Genomic DNA, 21185 nt, shown 5'->3' with positions numbered 1-21185 from the left:
ATTACAATAAAAAAAAAATGAATAAAACAAAAATTAAAAAATACTAAATAACTAAATAAAAATGCCCACCCCCCACCAAGGCTCTGCATCACATACACAAACACACATTGCACTCATACACACTGCATTCATTATATACACACACACTGTAAATAAATATGCAATATAATTTTTTTAGGATCCAATTTTATTTAGAAATTTACCAGTAGCTGCTGCATTTCCCACCCTAGTCTTATACTCGAGTCAATAAGTTTTCCCAGTTTTTTAGGGTAAAATTAGGGGCCTCGGCTTATATTCAGGTCGGCTTATACTCGAGTATATACGGTAGTTAGAATAGGGTTTTCCCCCCTCTTAGGAAAGTCTCTTAATAGTAGAAAAAGTAAATTTTATATCTTAAGCTCACAAACCTTGATTACAGTTTGTGTCAGTGAAGCAGATCGACTACTCTTCATGGAGGCAAACACCTACAGGCCTCTGATATCTCTGGAGCAAGCTCTTTTGTTAATGAAGTGGAACTTTCAATACCATTCTCCCCTCCCCCCCGCCCCCCCCCTTCACTGTAGTGATCAGAGTCTCAGTACTCCACATTAGAACGTTGATAATATCCACCCATTCTACCCTACAGGACAGCAGCTGGCTACAGTACCTACCTGAGATGAGTGGAATCTAGGGCCTACTTAAAGACACTAGTCTTAACCACAATTTTTGACTTTAAGTTGAACATGCCTTTACTTATTTTATCATACTGCTTATGTCCATCTAGACATGTATATCCATAGGAAAGGTCCTTCCCCCTTCTTACATAGCCTTTCCTACCAAAGTAGCCATCACCACACTACCAGTATCTGCCCAAGATATCAGGAGGGATGACACAACTTATAACCTGTTACAGACTTTTATACTTGGCTTCGTGTTTTAAGGACAGTATTTATGTTGGTGTTTGTTTCAGTCTACATTTTCTATAACTTTATAAGAAGCAAATATTTTAAATGCTCATGTTTATGTTTTAAATTATTCAAACTGTATGGTTACTGCATATTATGCTTGCACCACAATATAAAGATAGAAACTTTTTTTTTATGATTTGATTCCTCACTGCAGACAAAGTGGTCTGAACATCAGAAGATCCAAGTTGGATAATATATACTTGGCCGTGTTTTCATATCAGAAGTATGAGTGGTCAATTGGAATCACCACTTTTCATAAAGTTAGGTCATGTTTTGTGTTCTGCTTCCTTACCAAAAAAAAATAAAAAATAAAAAAAATAAAACCCACAAGCAAAAGTTGTGATGTCACAATTATAATCGAAGAATAAGTACATACATTTCAACATTTTCAGAAAAGGGTAGTAATGAAATTCAGACAAGTTAATATTTATTTAAAAAAAAAAAAAAGGGGGGGGGGGCGTGGCCGACCAAGAGACGGAGCGGACGCCTAAGTGAGAGGCTCCGGATCGAAATATAGCAAAACCGCAATTTCGGCCATTAAAACTAAAAACAACCGGACAGAAACACTACCCCCCACCAGAGGAAACAATGGGGCGCAAACACAGGAAAGCTCCGAACACAGAGACGACCCGCTTACCCGACATCCGACTCTCCTTTGAAAGGCCCACACCGCGGATGCCAGCCAAGATGGCGCCCGAGGTCAGAGAGGAAAACATACTGTCGGAAGAGTCTCCAGAGGAAGAGGATCCCTCCACACCGCAACGGTCAGGCGGAGATTCGACTGAAGACTCAGCACCCTCCACGAAGGGGGACATAAAGAAACTCCTGCTGGATCTTAGGAGAGTGTGGAGAGAGGACCTGAAAGTAGTGCAGGCCGAGGTGGGAACAATTCACTCCAAAGTCCGAGCTCTGGAAGAGAAAGAGAAGGCCACAGATGCACAACTACAGGAGACCGTGACAAAAATGGGGGATCTAATCACACAGGTACAGAGCCTAAATCGCACTGTGACAGTGATGGAAGCCCGACATAGGCGCAGAAATATTCGCCTCAGGGGGATCCCGGAGGAGATTGGAAACGAGAGGCTATTACTATACACTCAGAGCTTCATAGATACCCTGGGTGTTGAGGGGGGTGCTATACCGCCGCTAATAACCTCGGCATTCAGAGTCCGCAAATCCCCAGCAGCACCAGAAGGGTCCACCAGGGATGTTATAGCGGTAACACGCGACGTAAGGGTCAAAAACGCAATCATGAGCCGTTCCAGAGCGCAAGGGGCTATGGTATTCCAGGGCAGCAACATAGCCATCTATGGAGACATACCATTCGCCGTACTGGTGGAGAAACGGAAACTGGCACTGGTGGCCAGGAAACTTAGAGACTGTTCCATAAAGTACCGATGGGGAATGGAGGGGTCCCTAGAAGTGACAGTGGGGGACACGTCCCACACCCTGACATCAACAGACGACCCCGAGGCGTTCTACAAAACCCTGGGACTGCCACTCCGGCCCGCAACAGAGCCACCCTCCAAACAACACCAAGCGGGCGGATCAAAGACCGGCCCTAGTAAAGTACAGAGTCTGAAAAGACCAGAAGGAGGAAAAGCCTCAGGGCGCTGGACCCCAGACACTACAGCATACAACTCGAACCAGTCCTGCCCGAACCACAGACAAAGAGACCGCAACATCCCCTAGGCCAGCTTGAGCCCAGGCAGCAGTCTGTGCCCATAAAGACACACGCCCCTGCCCAATAGCCACCGGTAGACCCCATAACGAGCTCCCCGTGAAATTGCCCCAGGAAAGTGACTGATTAATGGACATATGCATACTGATTACCTATACAATGGAAATGATGTATATCACATATGATAAATCAATAAAAATTATAAATTGGAAAAAAAAAAAAAAAAAAAAAAAAAAAAAAACAGGATTAATAAAAGTTACAAACCCACAAAACAGAGTAAAGTATAAATGCTTGTCAGAAAAAGTAAACACAATATACCAATGCCAACCATAGATTCAGTATCAATCCAGTGATCTGAACCAAAGTGTTTTTTTATAAAGGAGATCCTTACGTAGGCTAGCATAATTAGCAAGCGTATTTAAATACATTCTCATTCATAAATTACTAATCAACTTATGCTAACTTAGGCCAAACCAAACGCTCTATGTAACCATCTAGATATTGTACTGAAGTAACATTTAAATGTAACCTTTGTATGCAAGTATGAGTTCAAAATACCAAGCTAATAAGAAAACAAAACCTGCTCTGTCAGATAAGAAAATATTTTGGCTTCATGCAAGGCAATTATGATTCTCAGAGCTGACCAAATTTGTCTTCACTAAACGAATTGCAAATGTTTATACAAGTCATTACAACAAGTATGTGTAAGAGCACAGCCAACGTGGTAAGGAAAATTACAGAAGATACAATTCTAGCTCAAATTAGCCTGGGTATACCCAAATAACACATTTTATATCCAAATGCCCATAACATTCATAAATGCAACTATGCAGAAAATGTTTATTATCCCATTTTTAACAAGCACCAAGGCTTACACATCAAACTGGTCAGTGTATTACTTACGACATAGCTCTGGTGTTTCATCGGATCCATCTTCACAGTCTGGGTCTCCATCACACTCCCACCGGTTAGGGATACATTGGCCATTATTGCATACAAAGTCAGACTCCGAACAAGTTTTCTTTACTGTGAGGAACACATTTCATGAACCAAAGTTTAGTATTTTATTCAAAACTTCAGAGATACTTTCTATACACTCCGCTATACGGACTGAAATTAAAAAAAAGTTTGTAAACAACTCAGAATAACTACACTGCATGAGTTTCTTTTTTTATTGGAAAAAAAATAAAATAAATACTGTGAACCAATTTTTAAGTTTTGTGATGTTCCATAAAGGTAACAATTCAAAAAAAGGTATTCTCAACAACTTTATAGACTCTAAATTCAACTTCATCAGTAGAAGTATATAATAAACCCCTCCCTCCCCCCCCCCCAAAAAAAAAAAAAAAAAAATGGAGACCAATATAAAAATATCAGAACTTTGAAGTTTTATGAGCTGTGAAAACTTGGCATATATTTAGCCAATGTCAAGTGGCATGTGAAACATTAGGAAATAATTCAGCTGACATTTAGGACACATGTACAGCTTCACAAGGTTTTTCAGGCTATTTGGCCAAGTACATCAGTCAAGTAAACAGTCACAACTACAAAAAAAAAAAACTATCTAAATGAGATATTGTGTGCCAATAACCGAATCCTGTAAACGAGAAGCAGTTTAAGCATTTTAAAGTTCTGGTAGAACCCACCGATATCTGGGTACTGTGACGTAGTGGTGGGCTTAACACAATATTGCCATACGGTAGAGCGGAATCCCCATATTTGTTTGCCTTGCAAAATTGAAAATAATTTTATTGTGTGCTGTTCCCTAACTTGTGTGCGCACATATGTATCCAAGCACACCCCTGCATTCCAACTAAATTAAATACACACCCCTGCATTCAAACTAAAAACAAAATTAAACACACCCCTTCACTAAAACAAACTTCACACAAATGTACATCCACATTTAAGAGTGAATATTACATTCAGATACACCACTGCAAGCCATACAAGCACACCCCTGTAAAAAAACTATATACAAGCACCCCTTCAAACACCAACACTGTACATTACACTATGGCGCCAGTAACTGCCACAGTGCTGTACAGATACGCAACCTAGAAATTTTGCCTTTGGGTGTCTGAAAATTACTGAAATATTAAGGGCGCCTTGAACCTAAAATGTTTGGGAACCACGGTAGATTGTGTAACATTTTATTAACTTCCATGATTAAAAAACAAACAAAATTAAAACCATCACCAGTTCACAAAGACTTACTCCTCACTATACTCCTTCCCAATGTATTGCAATAAATTCCTTCAATAGATGGAGATAACTAGATTGTAAAAAAATTGCTATAGTGTGATTGGGTTCAACAGTGCAATTGTTACAGGTTCCACAGTCCCTAGGTGGCAGCCCAACACACCAGCATTACAAGTGTTTAATGCTTGGATATTACTTTAATTCTACTTTAGTATGGAATGGAATGCTGGAAATATTTAAGCCTTCCAAGCTTGCCAATGGATGGTGTGTTTCAAAATACATAAACAAGTCTGTTTCCACTTGTCTCCTCAAAGGAAAGTGAACCAGAAAGCAGCTGTGCCTTATATGTACCTGGGGCTGCATACTGCCTGCAATGACTGGGTGTGAGGAAGCTGGCAAGAGCTCTGGAAACGGACACCAGAGGTCCAGTCCATGTCATTTACAGAGTACTGCAGTGAAAAGCTATACTTCAGCTGGGTCTAAAAATGTTCTGGCAGCTCACATTGTAGTAGAGCAGAAGGTCACTACAGAGCAAGCTGGAAGGATGCGGCGTTTAAAGCCTGCCCAGATACAGCAACTTCCGCCGATAACCTGAGGCTTCAACCAGGGAGGTTAGGATCAAGCTCTGCGGATGCTCTTTGCCCATCACTAGATCCCCAGTCTTAATACTGAGAAAATATATGGGGGTGAGAAGGGAAAATCAAAAACCTTTTTCTTATGAGTTTGAGAGAGGAGTAATGAGGAATCAAGCAGTGTCCAGTCTTGATGCAGTGGACCTCTGAAGGAAGAAGAGTGGCAGTGCAAACAGGTGCCCTCCTCGAACATTTGGAGTCAAGCCACTTCTAAATAGTTTAACCCCTTAAAATAACATGGTGCCCAAAGTGTCCCTTTAAGCTCATACTATAATTGTTCTTTATGAATACGGAATTTGCATTTTAAAGCACCAACCTGGTTGTGGTTATAGTGTCAGGAATGCCTGGGTGCTTTTCTAGTATAATCGTCAGAGCATTTTAGAACCATTTGACAACTTACTAAAGTCTTAGACACCTGCAACAGTTTTCTTCTGCAGAGGAAGGTTATTCATCAAGCAAGGTCAATCCAGAACTGCACTGAATTGGCTAACAAGCATAAGCTCTGCTGCTCTCGGTAGAGCCAACAGATTCTCCTGCAGTAGAATCCTAGAAGCAAAGTATGCCATGTCTGCATCTGGTATAAGTTACACAGGCACGATTGTACTGCAGTCCTGGCACCACTAGAGCAGTGGTGATGCCTGCATGAAATATTCCTTTAAATGAGTACTATTGACCACATGTTTAGAACTATAGATTACTATTGTTAAATTATAACTGTATAGCCACTTTCTTCTTTTGCAGTTGCAGAGGCTTATGCGTACATTCCAAAGCTTTAACAGTTACTGGATGTTGCTAGCAAGATCTCACTGTGGAGCTTCAAAATTTCTCTTGCATGTGCCTCCTACCATGTATATATTTTTATTGCTAGATAGGCCGGCACACTGCGTGAGCAGATCTGAAATTCCTGAACTACTCAGCCCACATTAGGGGTTATTTAAAATCTAGTTAGACCTTGCCTCAGCAAAATTTAGCATTCAGGTTTTTGTGCATTTCATCTATAGCAAGACAAGAGATGTATCCACAATCATTTAAATTATTCTGCCTCTGCAATATTCCCTCACTCTACAGCACCATTGTAAATGGGTTAAAAGGGACACTAAGCACCCAGACCACTTCAGGAAATGCCACAAAATAACTTCTATACCTGCACTTGTTTTAGGCTACATTGAAATTTGGCTGAATTTGTCAGGTTGGACTATTATTGATCCTACGGTGAGACTGGTTATGTTTAGGTTACTGCTGTACCCAACTAGCTACTGCCAGTGGCAATTACACCAACTTGAGTGGGAAATAGCCTGTCTAATTGATACAAGAGCAAGACTGGCGGTTAGGTTACTGTTCTACCTTGGCAATGCCAGTCACCAAATCTGATCCACTGATTTGAAGCTTGACAGGTCTGTTAACTGTAGAAAAAATAAAAAAAAAAATTTAAGAAGCTTGCCTATTACACCAACTTGATTGGCCAATAGCGTGGGCCATTTATCCTAGCTTAAGACTGTTCATGTTACGACTGTGCCTTACACCAAGTTTGATTCAATGATTTAGATGGCTTCAGTGCCACTACCTGTGCTTTGCATATTGTAATACAGTTCACTGAACATGAAACCAGATCTTTGTCCGAACGAATAAGCCAGTATTGTGAGCAGGTCAGCACTTACCACAGGAGCTCTCATCCGAACCATCAGCGCAGTCCTCATCACCATCACACTTCCACAGTAATGTAATGCAGCGCCCATTTCCACACTGAAATTGTGACTCGTCACACAACGTCCTTGTTCCTAGAAGACAATTAAAAAGCTTTTAAATAAATAAAAAAAAAATAGCTAAGCTCAGGGTGGTAAGTCATCGTTCTTAAATGAAAGGTTTTCAACAGAGGAGCCCTTCATTAGTTCTCACTTGGGTCTCAAAAATGTTTATGCTCACTTGTGCAATTACAGATAGAACCTATATAATTTTTATATCAGTCTGATCCAGGCCCGGACTGGCCATTGGGCACACCATGCAAATTCCCAGTGGGCCAAAGCCAGCAGGGGAGGTCACAGGATCTCCCCTGCTGGTCTTTGCATGGCCAGAGCTATCTGAACGCCGGCCCTGCTGCATTCTATGACGGGCCAGTGGGGAGATTAAAGATCTCCCTCACTGGCCCACTTGCACAGATATATGGTTGAGGGGGAGGGAGACCCATAGCGTTGCTATGGCAATGCCACCGATCTTGTGAGAGAACTCTAGCCCCACAGGCTAGAGTTCACCCACCAGGGATGGCGACACTGTTTCCTCCTCCTCCCCCCCCCCCCGCTAAAGCTAAGAAGGGAAGAGGGATACACACCCACACTGCTTCCCTTATACACACACACGCATTACATGCAGGATCTCTATATCCTGTATTCCTGCACATGCTCCGTACACTACTGATTGTATCGTTGCCACGTGCAACCAACCGACCGATACATCAGTATATGCACGTGCACATACCACGTGGCAATCTCGGCCTACTAAATTTATTTTTACCGAGATTCCACCACACTAGGAGGTGCTAATTAAGGTCTAAAAATGATGACTGCAAAAAGTTTGTGGAAACAAAGTGCACCAAGTGAAAAAAAATATATATATATCTAAAGAGCACTTACTCTGTAGTAACCTAAATAATACAACTTTCATCAACTACACCAGGAATATGTAAATTAGCATAATACCTAGAAACTCAAAGGAAAACTATCTATTGTAACTGTGGCATACAATAGAATATTGAATAAGTGAATCTAAAAACTCACAAGAGGAGAGCATTATAAGTCTGCTTTGTCACACCTTGGTCCTGTCCCAAGGATTTTAAGCTTTAGATAACCAGGATGGCAACTGGATACAAGATAATTCTTTATTTCCATGAAAATTAAAATTCACGTAAGTGATCTATAAATAACTTGCTAAAGCCTAGTGTGTGACTAACGTTCAATTAGAGCAGGAGAAGTTGTACTTCTAAATAAAATAAAATAAAAAAATATAACTACTAAACATAAAGCTGGGGTTTTGGTGCTTTGAGTAACTATTTAAAGGCAGTCACCCCAAATGTACCTTCATCATGGCTTCTCTTCCTCCTTCAGAAACGGTTATTTACTTAATTTCTGATCAGTTTCTCTTTAATTTAATGTCCTCCTCTTGACAGAGAGCAGAGCTCAAGGCAAGCTCCACATTGTCAAGTAAAATCTTCCCAGCACACTCTTTTATATCCAGTTATCCCAGTCTCATGAGATCACCTTGCATCACACCATGTGATAATCTAAATACTGGCCTTCATCAAGCATGTGCTGGAATTGGATCCAATCACATATTCTGAGCAGAGGGCAGCAACATTATGTCACTAGATCACAAAGAACTTAAGAACTTAAGTAAGGTGATCGTGGGAGTTTCTATGCAATGGGATAGACCAGTAAACAATTAGCCATTGAGAAGGTACTAAGCATAGAAACACTGCATACACACACACACACACACACACACAATGCTTTGAATAGGTCACTATTCCAGTGTATTTCATCTCCTATGCAACAATAAAAAACCATAAACTGAACCTTTCTTGATGAAATAATTTATGGAGGTGACAAACTATAATAAGTCTGGCCATCTTCTTAATGGTACTTTGTGACCACACATTTAGGACAAGTGACATGTCAGGGATAAGATTAGCCGGACACCAATCCTTAAAAAGGTTAAGGTTTTATTCCAGGGGAAGGGGAGACCTCAAATTTAGATTCTGACGGATGAAAGCTAAATTTCAATGGAAAGGACAACCAGAACAAGTTGTACTAGAGAGAGTTTATCTCCTGGTTTAATGTTACAGGTTAAAAGTCCTCTGTCAAAACAAACTCCATTTAGAACAGTAGTTCCCAACCCTGTCCTCAAGTACCCCCTAATAGTGCAGGATTTAGCAAATACCAAAGATGTGTCTAAGGTGTTTTTAGAAGAAAAAAAAAACAAAAATATAAAACAAACAAACAAACAAAAAAACACTTTAGAACAGGGTAATCCCTCTATCCTGGACTGGTAGGGGTACAGGAGGACTGGGCTGGAACCACTGATTTAGAACATGCCTAGCAGAGTTACAAGATAAACCCTGCATTTAAGATGTGGCCTGCCAAGAAAAACTACAATACAAATGGAAGCAGCACTGCACTCCCACAGAAAAAGGTCCAGGATCACTCAAGCTTTTCGAGCAACTCACCCATGCAAACAAGCTCAAAAATCTTAACAAAATAAAAATAAAGTGGTATCAGAAAGGTATCAGAAAGGGATGTTCTTCTGTGATACATGTGTGCATGCCAATGATTTGTATCATCGCAAAAACTAAAGGTGAGCATCTCTAATTTAGTGTGTCATGTTTAGTTTCTGCAACTAGATCAAGTATGTCAAACTCAGTCTAGCATGGGCCACAAAAAAGAAAAGAAAACCCTTACATTGTCATAGAAACATAGGTTTATTTTGAAAATTACAGTATTAAACCCCTTCCCCCCCACCCCCCAATTCCCTTCTACTAAATCCCAGCCCTCCCTATATACTAAATCCCAGCACCCCTCTAGCCAACAAGCAGACTCCACACACTGCCGCTGCCAGTGTGCGACTCTGGCCTCTGGTATACCCCAAATGACGCCATCTGCACCCTGTGCCAAATCTTATCCTCCTGCTACTTCTTGAAACCCTGTGAGGGTGGAGCAAGTTTAGGTCACGGAATGTGACATGACGTTGCGTGCCTCCATACACCGCCAGGTACTGCACTGTCCAGTTGCAGCCAATGCAACACTGACACCCACTGCTCCCTCTTGCGGTTTAGGGATGCCGGAATAGGACGTCATATTCTGGCGCTCGGCTTCAGTAAACTTCGTGCGTGTGAGGGAGCAGTGAGATGCTGGAACACTGAGCTCCCTCGCTGACCCTCACCAGCCGGTTAAGTTTTAGCAGAGTAGGCACCTGCAATGTGGGGAAAGCAGGTGCCTACTCTGCTACAACACCAGCATGTACTCACGGCTCGCCGGGCCGCAAAGATTGTTCTTGTGGGCCACGAGTTTGACATGCTTGAACTAGATTGAGCCATTTGTACGTTGGCGAAGGACCCAAGGATATGGAATCACAACTGCCCAAACTAAATATTTGCCTCCATTAAATTGGGTAATAGTAACAACCCCTGGATGTTGGGCTAAGGTAACATCCCCAGGACGTACTTCAAAACCAGAGTAATCAATGTACCTTTCCTGGTTAAATACTTTATAATAAAGCATTATTTGAATTTCCCACTAATGATTAGTGATAGATAGCAGGGCCATGATGAGTCATACAATGGTATTGGAATAGCATTACAGGGCATGCACTCTTAATGCAATTCAATTAAATGTTCCCATCAGCATTGCTATTCATTCATTTTAGCGGCTTGGCAGGTCTCTCTCCCTTTCATTGTTAAACTTGTGTCAAGGATGACTGGTTTGTTTCTGTGGATCTGTTACATTTAACATACTCCTTGTAAGAGGTTTTAGATAGGAGTGTCCAGAGGTCACCACAGCTATTAAAAACAAACTTGGCTGCATGCAACTAGCCCTGTTTTGCTGTATTTGCAAAGTGTTTAACCAATTAATTGCTAATAAGGTTTGAAAATTAGGTTTAATATTTAAAGCAGTCATGTCATCTTAAAACTTTAGCATTAACATTTTTGATCATTGCTTTCTTAGCAACATAGCCTTCAGTTTACGGTCCACATTACATTTTTTGGTTGTACATAGTGCCAGAGTGGGCTCATCCATATGGGCATTTGGGCAACATCCCAGCTTTTATGTGGGAGAAGGGGCATGTAATTTGCATGAGTAGCACACTGCATGATCTTTATCGAAGTTTAATGAAGCTTTATTATGCTTTGTTATAACGCGTTTCCATCCATAAACCTAGACTTTCACCAGGAATAAACTCAGTGTATGCCACATCTAAATAGCCAAGTCAAACAAGCAGAAATTGAATAAGAGACTGTCCTCTGAGACAGCCACTCCACCTCCCACCACAAGTTACAATGGATTGTAAACAAAACATCCTGGTAATGTATGAGCAGAAACTAGAACCCACCCATATTAAGTGATCGAACGGACAAGATTAGTAAAAATAGAAACCGTAAACAACCAGATAGACAAATTAACAATATCCATATGGAACCATAGGTTACAACAGGATCAATGTTGAACCATTATAATATGATCACATCTGTTCACAGGAGCGTCAGTCAAAAGGATTCTATATGTAGAGTGTGAGTATGTCCAGAGTCATTTAAGGCACTGTCAGTTAAAATCCAGGAAGTGCCTCTACTTGCTGTCTGATCGTCACTAGAGGTAGTCTTAGTTCTATATTTACATATCATACAAGTGGTAGATCTGAGCGAGAGATCCCAACCTATATAGAGGTTTACAATTTTATCTGAAGTTTTATTCTGAAACCGATTAAGATTGCCCAGTATCAGATTGGAGGGCTCCTCCAAGAGCCCTGGGCTTGGTTTCTATGAGTGTGGTGTGTTATGGCCAATTGTGTATTGTGTCAGTGTAATTAGGAGGATGAGAGCTGCACGTGGGAGGCTAAGTGAGTGTGTTCCAATTGAAATAAGTGTGTGGTGTCTCTCAATTGGCGCACACTCACTTAGCCTCCCACATGTTCTCCACTCCTGCTTACCTTTTTTACTGTGGTCCAGTAGAGGGTGAGCTGGATCTCTGATGCTCCATAGGGGAGCTTCATAATCTGCACCAATATTGGGTACAGACCACTTTAAAAGTGCCCCTGTGATTCTGGCACGGAGACATCAAGAAGTGTTCTGTACCTGAGGTTGGAACAAACACTTAAGCAAGAGATCATTTAATCTCCCTGCTGGAGGGTGAAGGACAGGCACAGCGTCAGAGCAGGATGGAGGCAAAAGAAATGAAATGCCCATAAGCAAAAAAATAAAAAAAATTTAGAAAATAAAACCCACAGGTGATTTTCTACCCAGGTATACTAGCAGTAACCATAGAATAAAACATTGGGTTGACACCCCCTTGCAGGGTTAATCCAGCCTCTAGTGGCAGTTTTCCTGACCGCCACTAGAGGTGCTTCTGCGACGCTGGATGCGAAAATCTCATTCAGCGTGCAGAACGTCCATAGGAAAGCATTGAGACTGAGTGGGAGGAGAGGTCACCAGCGCTGAGGGAGCCTGGCGCTGGATTAAAGCAAGTAACCGAAGTGGTTTTAACCCCTTCAGCGCCAAGGGAGAGGGACGACTTAAGGGTTGTATAGAGTCAAGAAAACTAGTTTGTTTTCTTGACACTATAGTGATTCTTTAAATCACTGCTCAATTTTATAACTTGTTCCTTCCAAACCAGCTTCCTTCCTTAAGCTAAAGTTGTTTTGGGGACTAGTGTCCCTTTAACACATTGATTTTATCTACTAGAATAGAACAAATACCAGAGAAGAGAGTCCCAAATGCATTAAACTTAAGAAAAAATCCTGATTAGATTTTTGCCTTTTCTACCCCACTCCAGTGCATAAAGTAATAAGCAGTCAGTCACAGCTACTTCCAGGGACAGTTTGTTATTGACGTGTGTGTGTGTGTGTGTGTGTGTGTGTGTGTGTGTGTGTGTGTGTTTTATAACTGTGGAATGTTTTTATCTTTATAGACAGGACATGCAGTGTCCTGTGGTGAAAAAGTAAAGATTCTAAAAACAAAACCTGTGTGCCGCTTTATGAAAGTAATAAAGTAAAGCACATTTGTTTTGTGCAATAATTGCATGTGAAAATGCTCTATATAATAAAAAAAATTAAAAAAATTAAAAAAGTTACTTGAATCTCATTTTAGAGAGTTTGGTTTTAAAAATCCAATATGATCAAGAGAGATTAAAAGTAACATGAAGCATTCGGCAGAACTCATTCAGCATTTTCTAGTACAAAAACGTGATTTCTAGGATTTGGAAGCAGAATTACATGCTAGTCTACTTTTCCTGTATATGGGTTGTACAAGACATCTGAGAAGTGGGTATCCGGTTGCTAGCAGGTGTTTTATTTAAAGGGACTATATTCACCAGAACAACTACTGCTTATTGAATTTGTTCTGGTGAGTAGAATCATTACGGTCAGGCTTTTTGCTGTAAACACTGTCTTTTCAGAGAAAATGCAGTGTTTACATTACAGCCTAGTGATAACTTCTCTGGCCACTCCTTAGATAGCTGTTAGAGATCCTTCCTGGGTCATGGCTGCCTAAAATGCATCCAAACATTCAGCATCTCCTCCCTCTGCATGCAGACACCGAACTTTTCTCATAGAGATTCATTGATTCAATTCATCTCTGAGGAGATGCTGATTGGCCAGGGCTGTGTTTGAATTGTGCTGGCGCCCCCCCGATCTGCCTCTTTGTCAGTCTTAGCCAATCCTATGGGGAAGCACTGTGATTGGATCGGGTCACCACCTCTGATGTCAGCAGACAGCTTGTTTTTCTGAGGCCAACAGCATGCAGAGCTACAGCTTCAGGCTTCAATACAAGCAAGGTTTTGCTATATTTAGAGAGACATAAGGGGCCCAAGGTGGTTAGATGGTGGGTTTAACACTATAGGGTCAGGAATACATGTTTCCTGACCCTATAGTGTTCCTTTAAACACTAGAAGCAGATATACCTACAAACCTATGAACAATTTTATCCCACAAGTTTATAGGGAAACCTAAAAAAGTGAAACTAAACACCAAAACCAGTTTAGTTTTATGGGCTATATGCTATTAATTTATCAATTCCTGAAAAAAGAAAAAAATTATATATTATATACACACACGCAAATATATATATATGCAATATACACTTCGTAAGAAACCAAAAGAGAAAACAAACAAAAAAAAACTATTGTTTACACATTGCTGTAAGGAATATTGAGAAAAAAAGTGACCAGGTATAACCCTATTGGAAATTTGAAGAGAAGATGGTACACGTATGTGCGCCCAAGTAAGCCTTGAAGAAAACTAGAGTCCTAGCCCTCTGGGTCTGTATCATTACCAAATGGCAGTGCCTCCTGTGGAAGTAGTTGGTACCAGCGCCCATGTTCTTTGGCGTTGCCATGTTTCTGTGGAAAGGATATAGCCACTGTTACTGGCGTGATTGGCAGGCCCAGTCTCAAGAAAATCTCTGGGTCATCGTATGAAGTCAGGGTGAGGGACTTGGCCAAGTGAGCCCTCCATACCCCAGTATTTAAACATAACCTTCTCTCAGCTTTCTGGCTACCAGTGTCAGTCTCTTCTGAGGTTACTAAGTGGGGGAAGGGGATTTGTCTAGATACAAATGAACAGTCAAAGTGTGCAGAAACCTGATACTTCTGACACCGTTTAAAAAAAAAAAAAACCCAAAAAAAAAAAAACAATTCATATACAGGAATAGTTATGTACCGAACTGTTCGCTGGCGAACATAGCATGTTCGGTCCGCCCCCTATTCGTCATCATTGAGTAAACTTTGACCCTGTACCTCACAGTCAGCAGACACATTACAGCCAATCAGCAGCACACCCTCCCTAGCAGACCCTCCCACCTACTGGACAGCATCCATTTTAGATTAATTCGGAAGCTGCAACCATTTTTTTCCTTCAATTTATTATTTTTTTAGTGCATATAAATGTTACAAGCAGATACTCCCTCCAGACACCCTGTATTACTGCAGATACCCCACTCCCCCCCAGACACCCGGTGTTACTGCAGATACTCCTCCCCCCCAGACACCCTGTGTTACTGCAGATACTCCTCCCCCCCAGACACCCTGTGTTACTGCAGATACTCCCCCCCCCCCAGACACCCTGTGTTACTGCAGATACTCCCCCCCCAGACACCCTGTGTTACTGCAGATACTCCCCCCCCCAGACACCCTGTGTTACTGCAGATACTCCCCCCCCCCCAGACACCCTGTGTTACTGCAGATACTTCTCCCCCCCCCCCCCCCAGACACCCTGTGTTACTGCAGATACTCCCCCCCCCCCAGACACCCTGTGTTACTGCAGATACTCCCCCCCCCCCCCAGACACCCTGTGTTACTGCAGATACTCCCCCCCCCCCCCCAGACACCCTGTGTTACTGCAGATACTCCCCCCCCCCAGACACCCTGTGTTACTGCAGATACTCCCCCCCCAGACACCCTGTGTTACTGCAGATACACACACTCTCTCTCTCTCCCCCCCCCCCCCCCGACACTGACACAGAGCAGAATAGGGACTGTTCCCCCTACATAGTGTCACTTGGCAGATATGGATTGACACCTATCCTAAGGATCCCTGATAAACACTGACACGGAGCCCTCCATGGGTGAAGATGGATTAATTTTTTTTTGCGCTCGGGTTTATTTTATTTTATTTTTAAGTTCGACGGGTATGATGGCTTTTTATTTGCCCGTTTTTGGGGCTGAAAAATGAAGATTTTAGAAAAAAGAAGACGTTGAAGAGTAAGTTGAATTTTACTTTACAGGGTAGTAATTTAATTCCCCCTTCACTATTTTTTAGGGTGAGGGGAGTAGGTAGGGTTTTTTTTATTTGGTTGTGTGACTAGGGGCTTGGAGACACGCACACTACACAAAAAATTGCAGCTGTTTTTTACATTTCAAAGTTGGGGAGGGGGGTGCCAAATAAAGGATCCGCCCCGGGTGCCAAATTCTCCAGGTACGCCCCTGTATAGAGGGGAAGCCATGTTTACACGGTGTATAGAGGGGAAGCCATGTTTACACGGTATACAGAGGGGAAGCCATGTTTACACGGTATATAGAGGGGAAGCCATGTTTACACGGTATATAGAGGGGAAGCCATGTTTACACGGTATATAGAGGGGAAGCCATGTTTACACTGTATATAGAAAGGAGCCATGTTACACTGTATATAGAAAGGAGCCATGTTACTTTGTATATAGAAAGGAGCCATGTTACTTTGTATATAGAAAGGAGCCATGTTACTTTGTATATAGAAAGGAGCCATGTTACTTTGTATATAGAAAGGAGCCATGTTACTTTGTATATAGAGAGGAGCCATGTTACTTTGTATATAGAGAGGAGCCATGTTACTTTGTATATAGAGAGGAGCCATGTTACTTTCTGAGTGGTTAACTATGATTGGCCCTGGCATGTTTGTTAGTCTGGCCTGCATGGTTGTCTGGCATGAATAAAAGTAGCATGTTTCAACTATATTAGTAGTTAGACTAGTTTGCACTAAAACATGTGCAAATGGGGAGTTTGCGGTTGTGCAAATGGACTGTTTGCGGTTGTTTGTGGTGCGTTAAACGGGGAGTTTGGTCTGTCACTGTGAAGCGGGCGTAACCCTTACACTACCTGATCGATACAACATCATACCTGATGTTTTAAAGCACGTAATTCCAAACAATTTAGGAATGTTAGGTGATTTATGCCCTTTATGGATTAAAACCAGACTCTGCATCAACTATGTAATTTCCCATGGGAGTTTTGCCATGGATCCCCCTCCGGCATGCCACAGTCCAGGTGTTAGTCCCCTTGAAACAACTTTTCCATCACTATTGTGGCCAGAAAGAGTCCCTGTGGGTTTTAAAATTCACCTGCCTATTGAAGTCTCTGGCGGTTCACGCGTTCGCGAACATTTGCGGAAGTTCCCGTCCGCAAACCGAAAATTTTGTGTTCGCGACATCACTATACAGCAACAGTAGTGTTATATTAAAATGAAGCTTTAAGTTATAATTTCCCCAACTATAGTCTCATTACTATTTTTAAATATATAATAATATCAGTCATAAGAAGTATCAATTAAGTATGTTGAGAATTTTAGGAGGTAACAGACAACATATGTCTATACAAAGCATCTTACCTTAAGAGGATTTAAAGTGCTTTACACATGCTCGGATTAATCCAAGTCAGCAGCTTATAAATGTTGCTCCTTTTACAAACCTTAGAATCCGAGCTGACCTTGCTTAACTTACAAACCTAGATCTTAGAAGGTAAGGTGGCCAGAACATGTGCAAGCCGATTGGAGTTCAATTTTTTTTTTTTATTAATAAGTACTGGATCACAATTCCCAAAAGATCTGTACAGATTTCTTAGAAATACATCTGAAAGCTACAGTGCACATTATTATGGGAGCAACCCCTTAAAAAGCACATCAGTCAGGCATTACACATGGCAAGATGTGCACCCTGCACAGTTGTACAATGGCATTAGAGTTCACAAAATATTAATGGTTCAGATAAAGATACAACATTTAGTGGCAACTGGCAAGACCATTCTATTAATGCACTATTATCCATCATGCAGGGGAAAACAAAAAATAAACAAGGAATTATATACACATTCAATAGTATATTAAAATCACAACATTGCTCTCCCAAGCTATAAACTGACATCCTGTGCAGAATAAAATCTTTCATAGCCTATCCTATCACAGAACATCCACCCCATAGCACTGGGTGACAGACTATTGTGTAAGTGAGCACCTATAGTACAAGAGATGGCTTTCATTAAAGAGTTATTCAGGGTGAACTCCCAAGTATCAGTGGCAGCAAGCTAAAGACTTATATAAGGTCTGTCCAGAAAGTACCAAGCATGTAATGCATGTAAAAAAAACTAAAAGAAAAATTGAAGATGCAAGGAGCATTGTACATAGGACAATGATGCCTCAGTCCCCTTCAAAAGTAGGCAACCTGGGACCTCACAGATCTCCCAGCATCTTTTCTACAATTCAAACACTCAAAACACAATCCTTTCTTGAATTGCCGTCAGCTTCGTAGTTACCTGAATTTCATCAACTATCTGAAATCTTTAAAAGTGTCACTCCAAGCACCCAGACCACTTCTGCCCATTGGAGTGGTCTGGGTGCCAACTCCCACTACCCTTAAACTGCAATAATTAAATTTGCAGGGTTGTTTTTTATAAACTGCAATAATTACCTTGCAGGGTTAACTTCACTTCTAGTGGCTGTCTAGTAGAAAACCTGTGCTAGAGCGTCCAGAGTCACTCAATTCCCCATAGGAAAGCATTGAAAAGCATGGGGAGCTCTAATGCGCATGTGCATTAGGTCTCCCCGGCCGGTGGGCGGGTTCAGTCTTGCCCACCGGCCGACACAAAGACAGGGAGGAGCAGCGGCAAGAAACCACCGCCGAGGGACATCGGCAGAGTCTCAGGTAAGTGACCTGAAGGGGTTTTCACCCCTTCAGCAACCGGGGATGGGAGGGAGAGTGGACCTGCAGTGCCAGGAAAACTGATTGTTTTCCTGGCACTGGAGTTTCCCTTTAACCCCTTAAGGACCAAACTTCTGGAATAAAAGGGAATCATGACATGTCACACACATCATGTGTCCTTAAGGGGTTAATGGTGGTTTTAGTTTTGAGAAAAGTCAAAAGCTATAGGGCACCAAATCTTTCAAGAGACCCTACCATCTTTGAAACATGTGCGCCACTTATTTGCGCCGCATTCATTTCAACATCCACAAAAGCCTTCTGAATCGTCCAAAATCGCTCTGCATTGAGATGCTGAATTTCTCGTAGAGATGCATTAAAATCAATGCATCTCTATGAGGACGTGTGGATTGGCCAAGCTGGTGTTTGACCCAGCTCTGTTACAGGGAAAGCATTGGTTTGACTAAAATCTGCGTCAGCAAGGTGGTGGATCAGAGCAGGCCAGTGCCTGCAGACCCGCAAGGCGCTGGAAATAAGGCAAATTCTTACCTTTTAAAGGGGCCAAGAGGGGAGCAAGCCACCTAAATGGTGGTTTTAACACTACGGTCAGAAAGCTTACATTTTTTACTTACCGTAAATTTATTTTTCCTGAAGATTAGAGGCAGTGCTTTACAACAGGTATTTCTAATCTGGAGGGGAAACAAGGCAGGCAAACCCCAAATTTTCAAATACCTCCCCCAATTAACTTTTGCACTATAAAGTGCCTCTTACCCCAAACAGCCCCAAAGAATACAAAAGCCAGGTAACTGCAAAATTTAGTTTATTAGAACATCGGGGGAGTGAGCACTGCCTCTAATAGTCAGGAAAAAAATTTACGGTAAGTAAAAAATTTAAGCTTTTCCCTTCAGATTAGAGGCAGTGCTTCAGAACAGGGATAACCAAACCAATCCCCTAAGGGCAGGACTCATTGCACAACTGCTTGTAACACCTTGCACCCAAAAGTTGCGTCTTCCGGGGCATGTTCTATACACCAAAACTGCTTCATTAAGCTAAAGTTGTTCAGGTGACTATAGTGTCGCTTTAAGAATACATCAAGACAAGAATTACTAATTTACAAGTCTAAAAATATACAACAAACACATACTCAGAAAATTCCTTTTATATGTAACTTTAATGGTAATAATAAAATTAAGAAAGTCATAAAGTACTGGCATATACTAAGAGATGACCCAATTTTAAGAGATTCTACCAGCACAACCACAAATTATATATAGAGGTGCAGTGAACCTGAAGAAATCATTAGTTCAGAGTAGTGAAGGCACAGCAACTAAAACATTTTTTAAAATCCAAAAAGCAGGTACTATGGTTGTGGCACCTGCTTGGCATGTAGGTCTAATAAAAATAAAAAAAAGGCACCTTACTAATATTCAAGAATATATTAATAGAGACTTTACTATTAAAGACCAACTCACATGCTTTTCGAAAGGTGTCATATGTATTAAAATGCCCTTGTAATTTGCTCTATAAAGACCGGACTATCAGATGTATCCATATTCGGGTCTCAGAACATGTACAGAATATTAAAAAATGGACTGGAGACCCATAGTGTCTCCAATCATTTCAAGAAATATAACCAAAATCCAGAAATCCTGTTCTTCTGTCCCTTAAAACTTATATTAAAAGAAAAAAAAAATTGGAGAGGGGGAAATTACATTTCGAAAATAGGAACAGAGGAAATTAAGTTAATTTATAATTTTAATACATTGATACCGCACGGCCTCAATTCGGACTGAGATATGCCACTTTTTTTAATCATTTGATAGTTAGTATATGCACTCTTGCACTTCGAATTACATCTTTATGCACCTTCTTCTACATCCCCTCCACCAACTAATTTTAGGAGGTTGGGATTAAAAGGTTGTTGATACATTTATGTAAACTCTCACAAGTGAATGAATGTATCTGTAAACTACAAATGCAAGGGATAGTGCAATAGATTATCCATCAGATTGAGGTTTATATATTAATAAACTGGCTTCTATTTATAGAATCCATATTATTGCAATTTAGATTAAGTTATTGTCTCTTTAAAGGATGTTTATTCCCATTAGTCCCCCTGTCCCTGTACTGCAGCCTTCCTCCCTCTGGTATATTTATTTTTTACCTATATACATGTTGGTTTCACGTACCCATCTAATACAGTGTGTGTATACCACCCCATTAATTTTTAATGTTTACAGCACCTATCCAGACAAAATGGTTTGTTAAAATTCATAAGCTTTAAAAAAGGCATATTGTTATACAAATTCATATATAAAAAAAAAATCTTTGCAATATTGAACTTATTCTTCCAATTCCATTTACTGAAATAATTTTATAGATTTTACTTAATTGTGTTTATTTATATGTATGCTAGACCAGGATTGTAGATAACCGAGCCGGATTCTTGAATTAATGCCGAAGTGGAACGCACGCATCATGCGCCATGCGTTCCAGTGACGTCAGCTATGCGCCTGAGTCGATGCAAGTGGCGTGACCCGGAAATGAGACGCATGGCGCCTGTATTGGAACGCACTGTGCGACAA

The 21185-nt window shown here is 41.1% G+C and overlaps 1 protein-coding gene across 2 annotated transcripts in view; it reads right to left on the bottom strand.

Moving 5' to 3' along the window:
- Positions 1-21185, bottom strand: part of VLDLR (very low density lipoprotein receptor) — a 90330-nt gene that overhangs the window by 38121 nt on the left and 31024 nt on the right. For both annotated transcript variants that reach the window (XM_063455085.1, XM_063455084.1), the window contains exons 2-3: positions 7121-7240; positions 3532-3654 (exon numbers count right to left, since the gene is read on the bottom strand). In XM_063455085.1, coding sequence (XP_063311155.1) covers positions 3532-3654; positions 7121-7240 — 243 coding nt within the window. The remainder of the gene's footprint in view (positions 1-3531; positions 3655-7120; positions 7241-21185) is intronic.

Source organism: Pelobates fuscus, chromosome 5, assembly GCF_036172605.1.
Source record: "Pelobates fuscus isolate aPelFus1 chromosome 5, aPelFus1.pri, whole genome shotgun sequence".
Classification (NCBI taxonomy): domain Eukaryota; kingdom Metazoa; phylum Chordata; class Amphibia; order Anura; family Pelobatidae; genus Pelobates; species Pelobates fuscus.
Note: the sequence above shows the minus strand (reverse complement) of the source record. Positions and strands in the feature narration are given on the sequence as shown.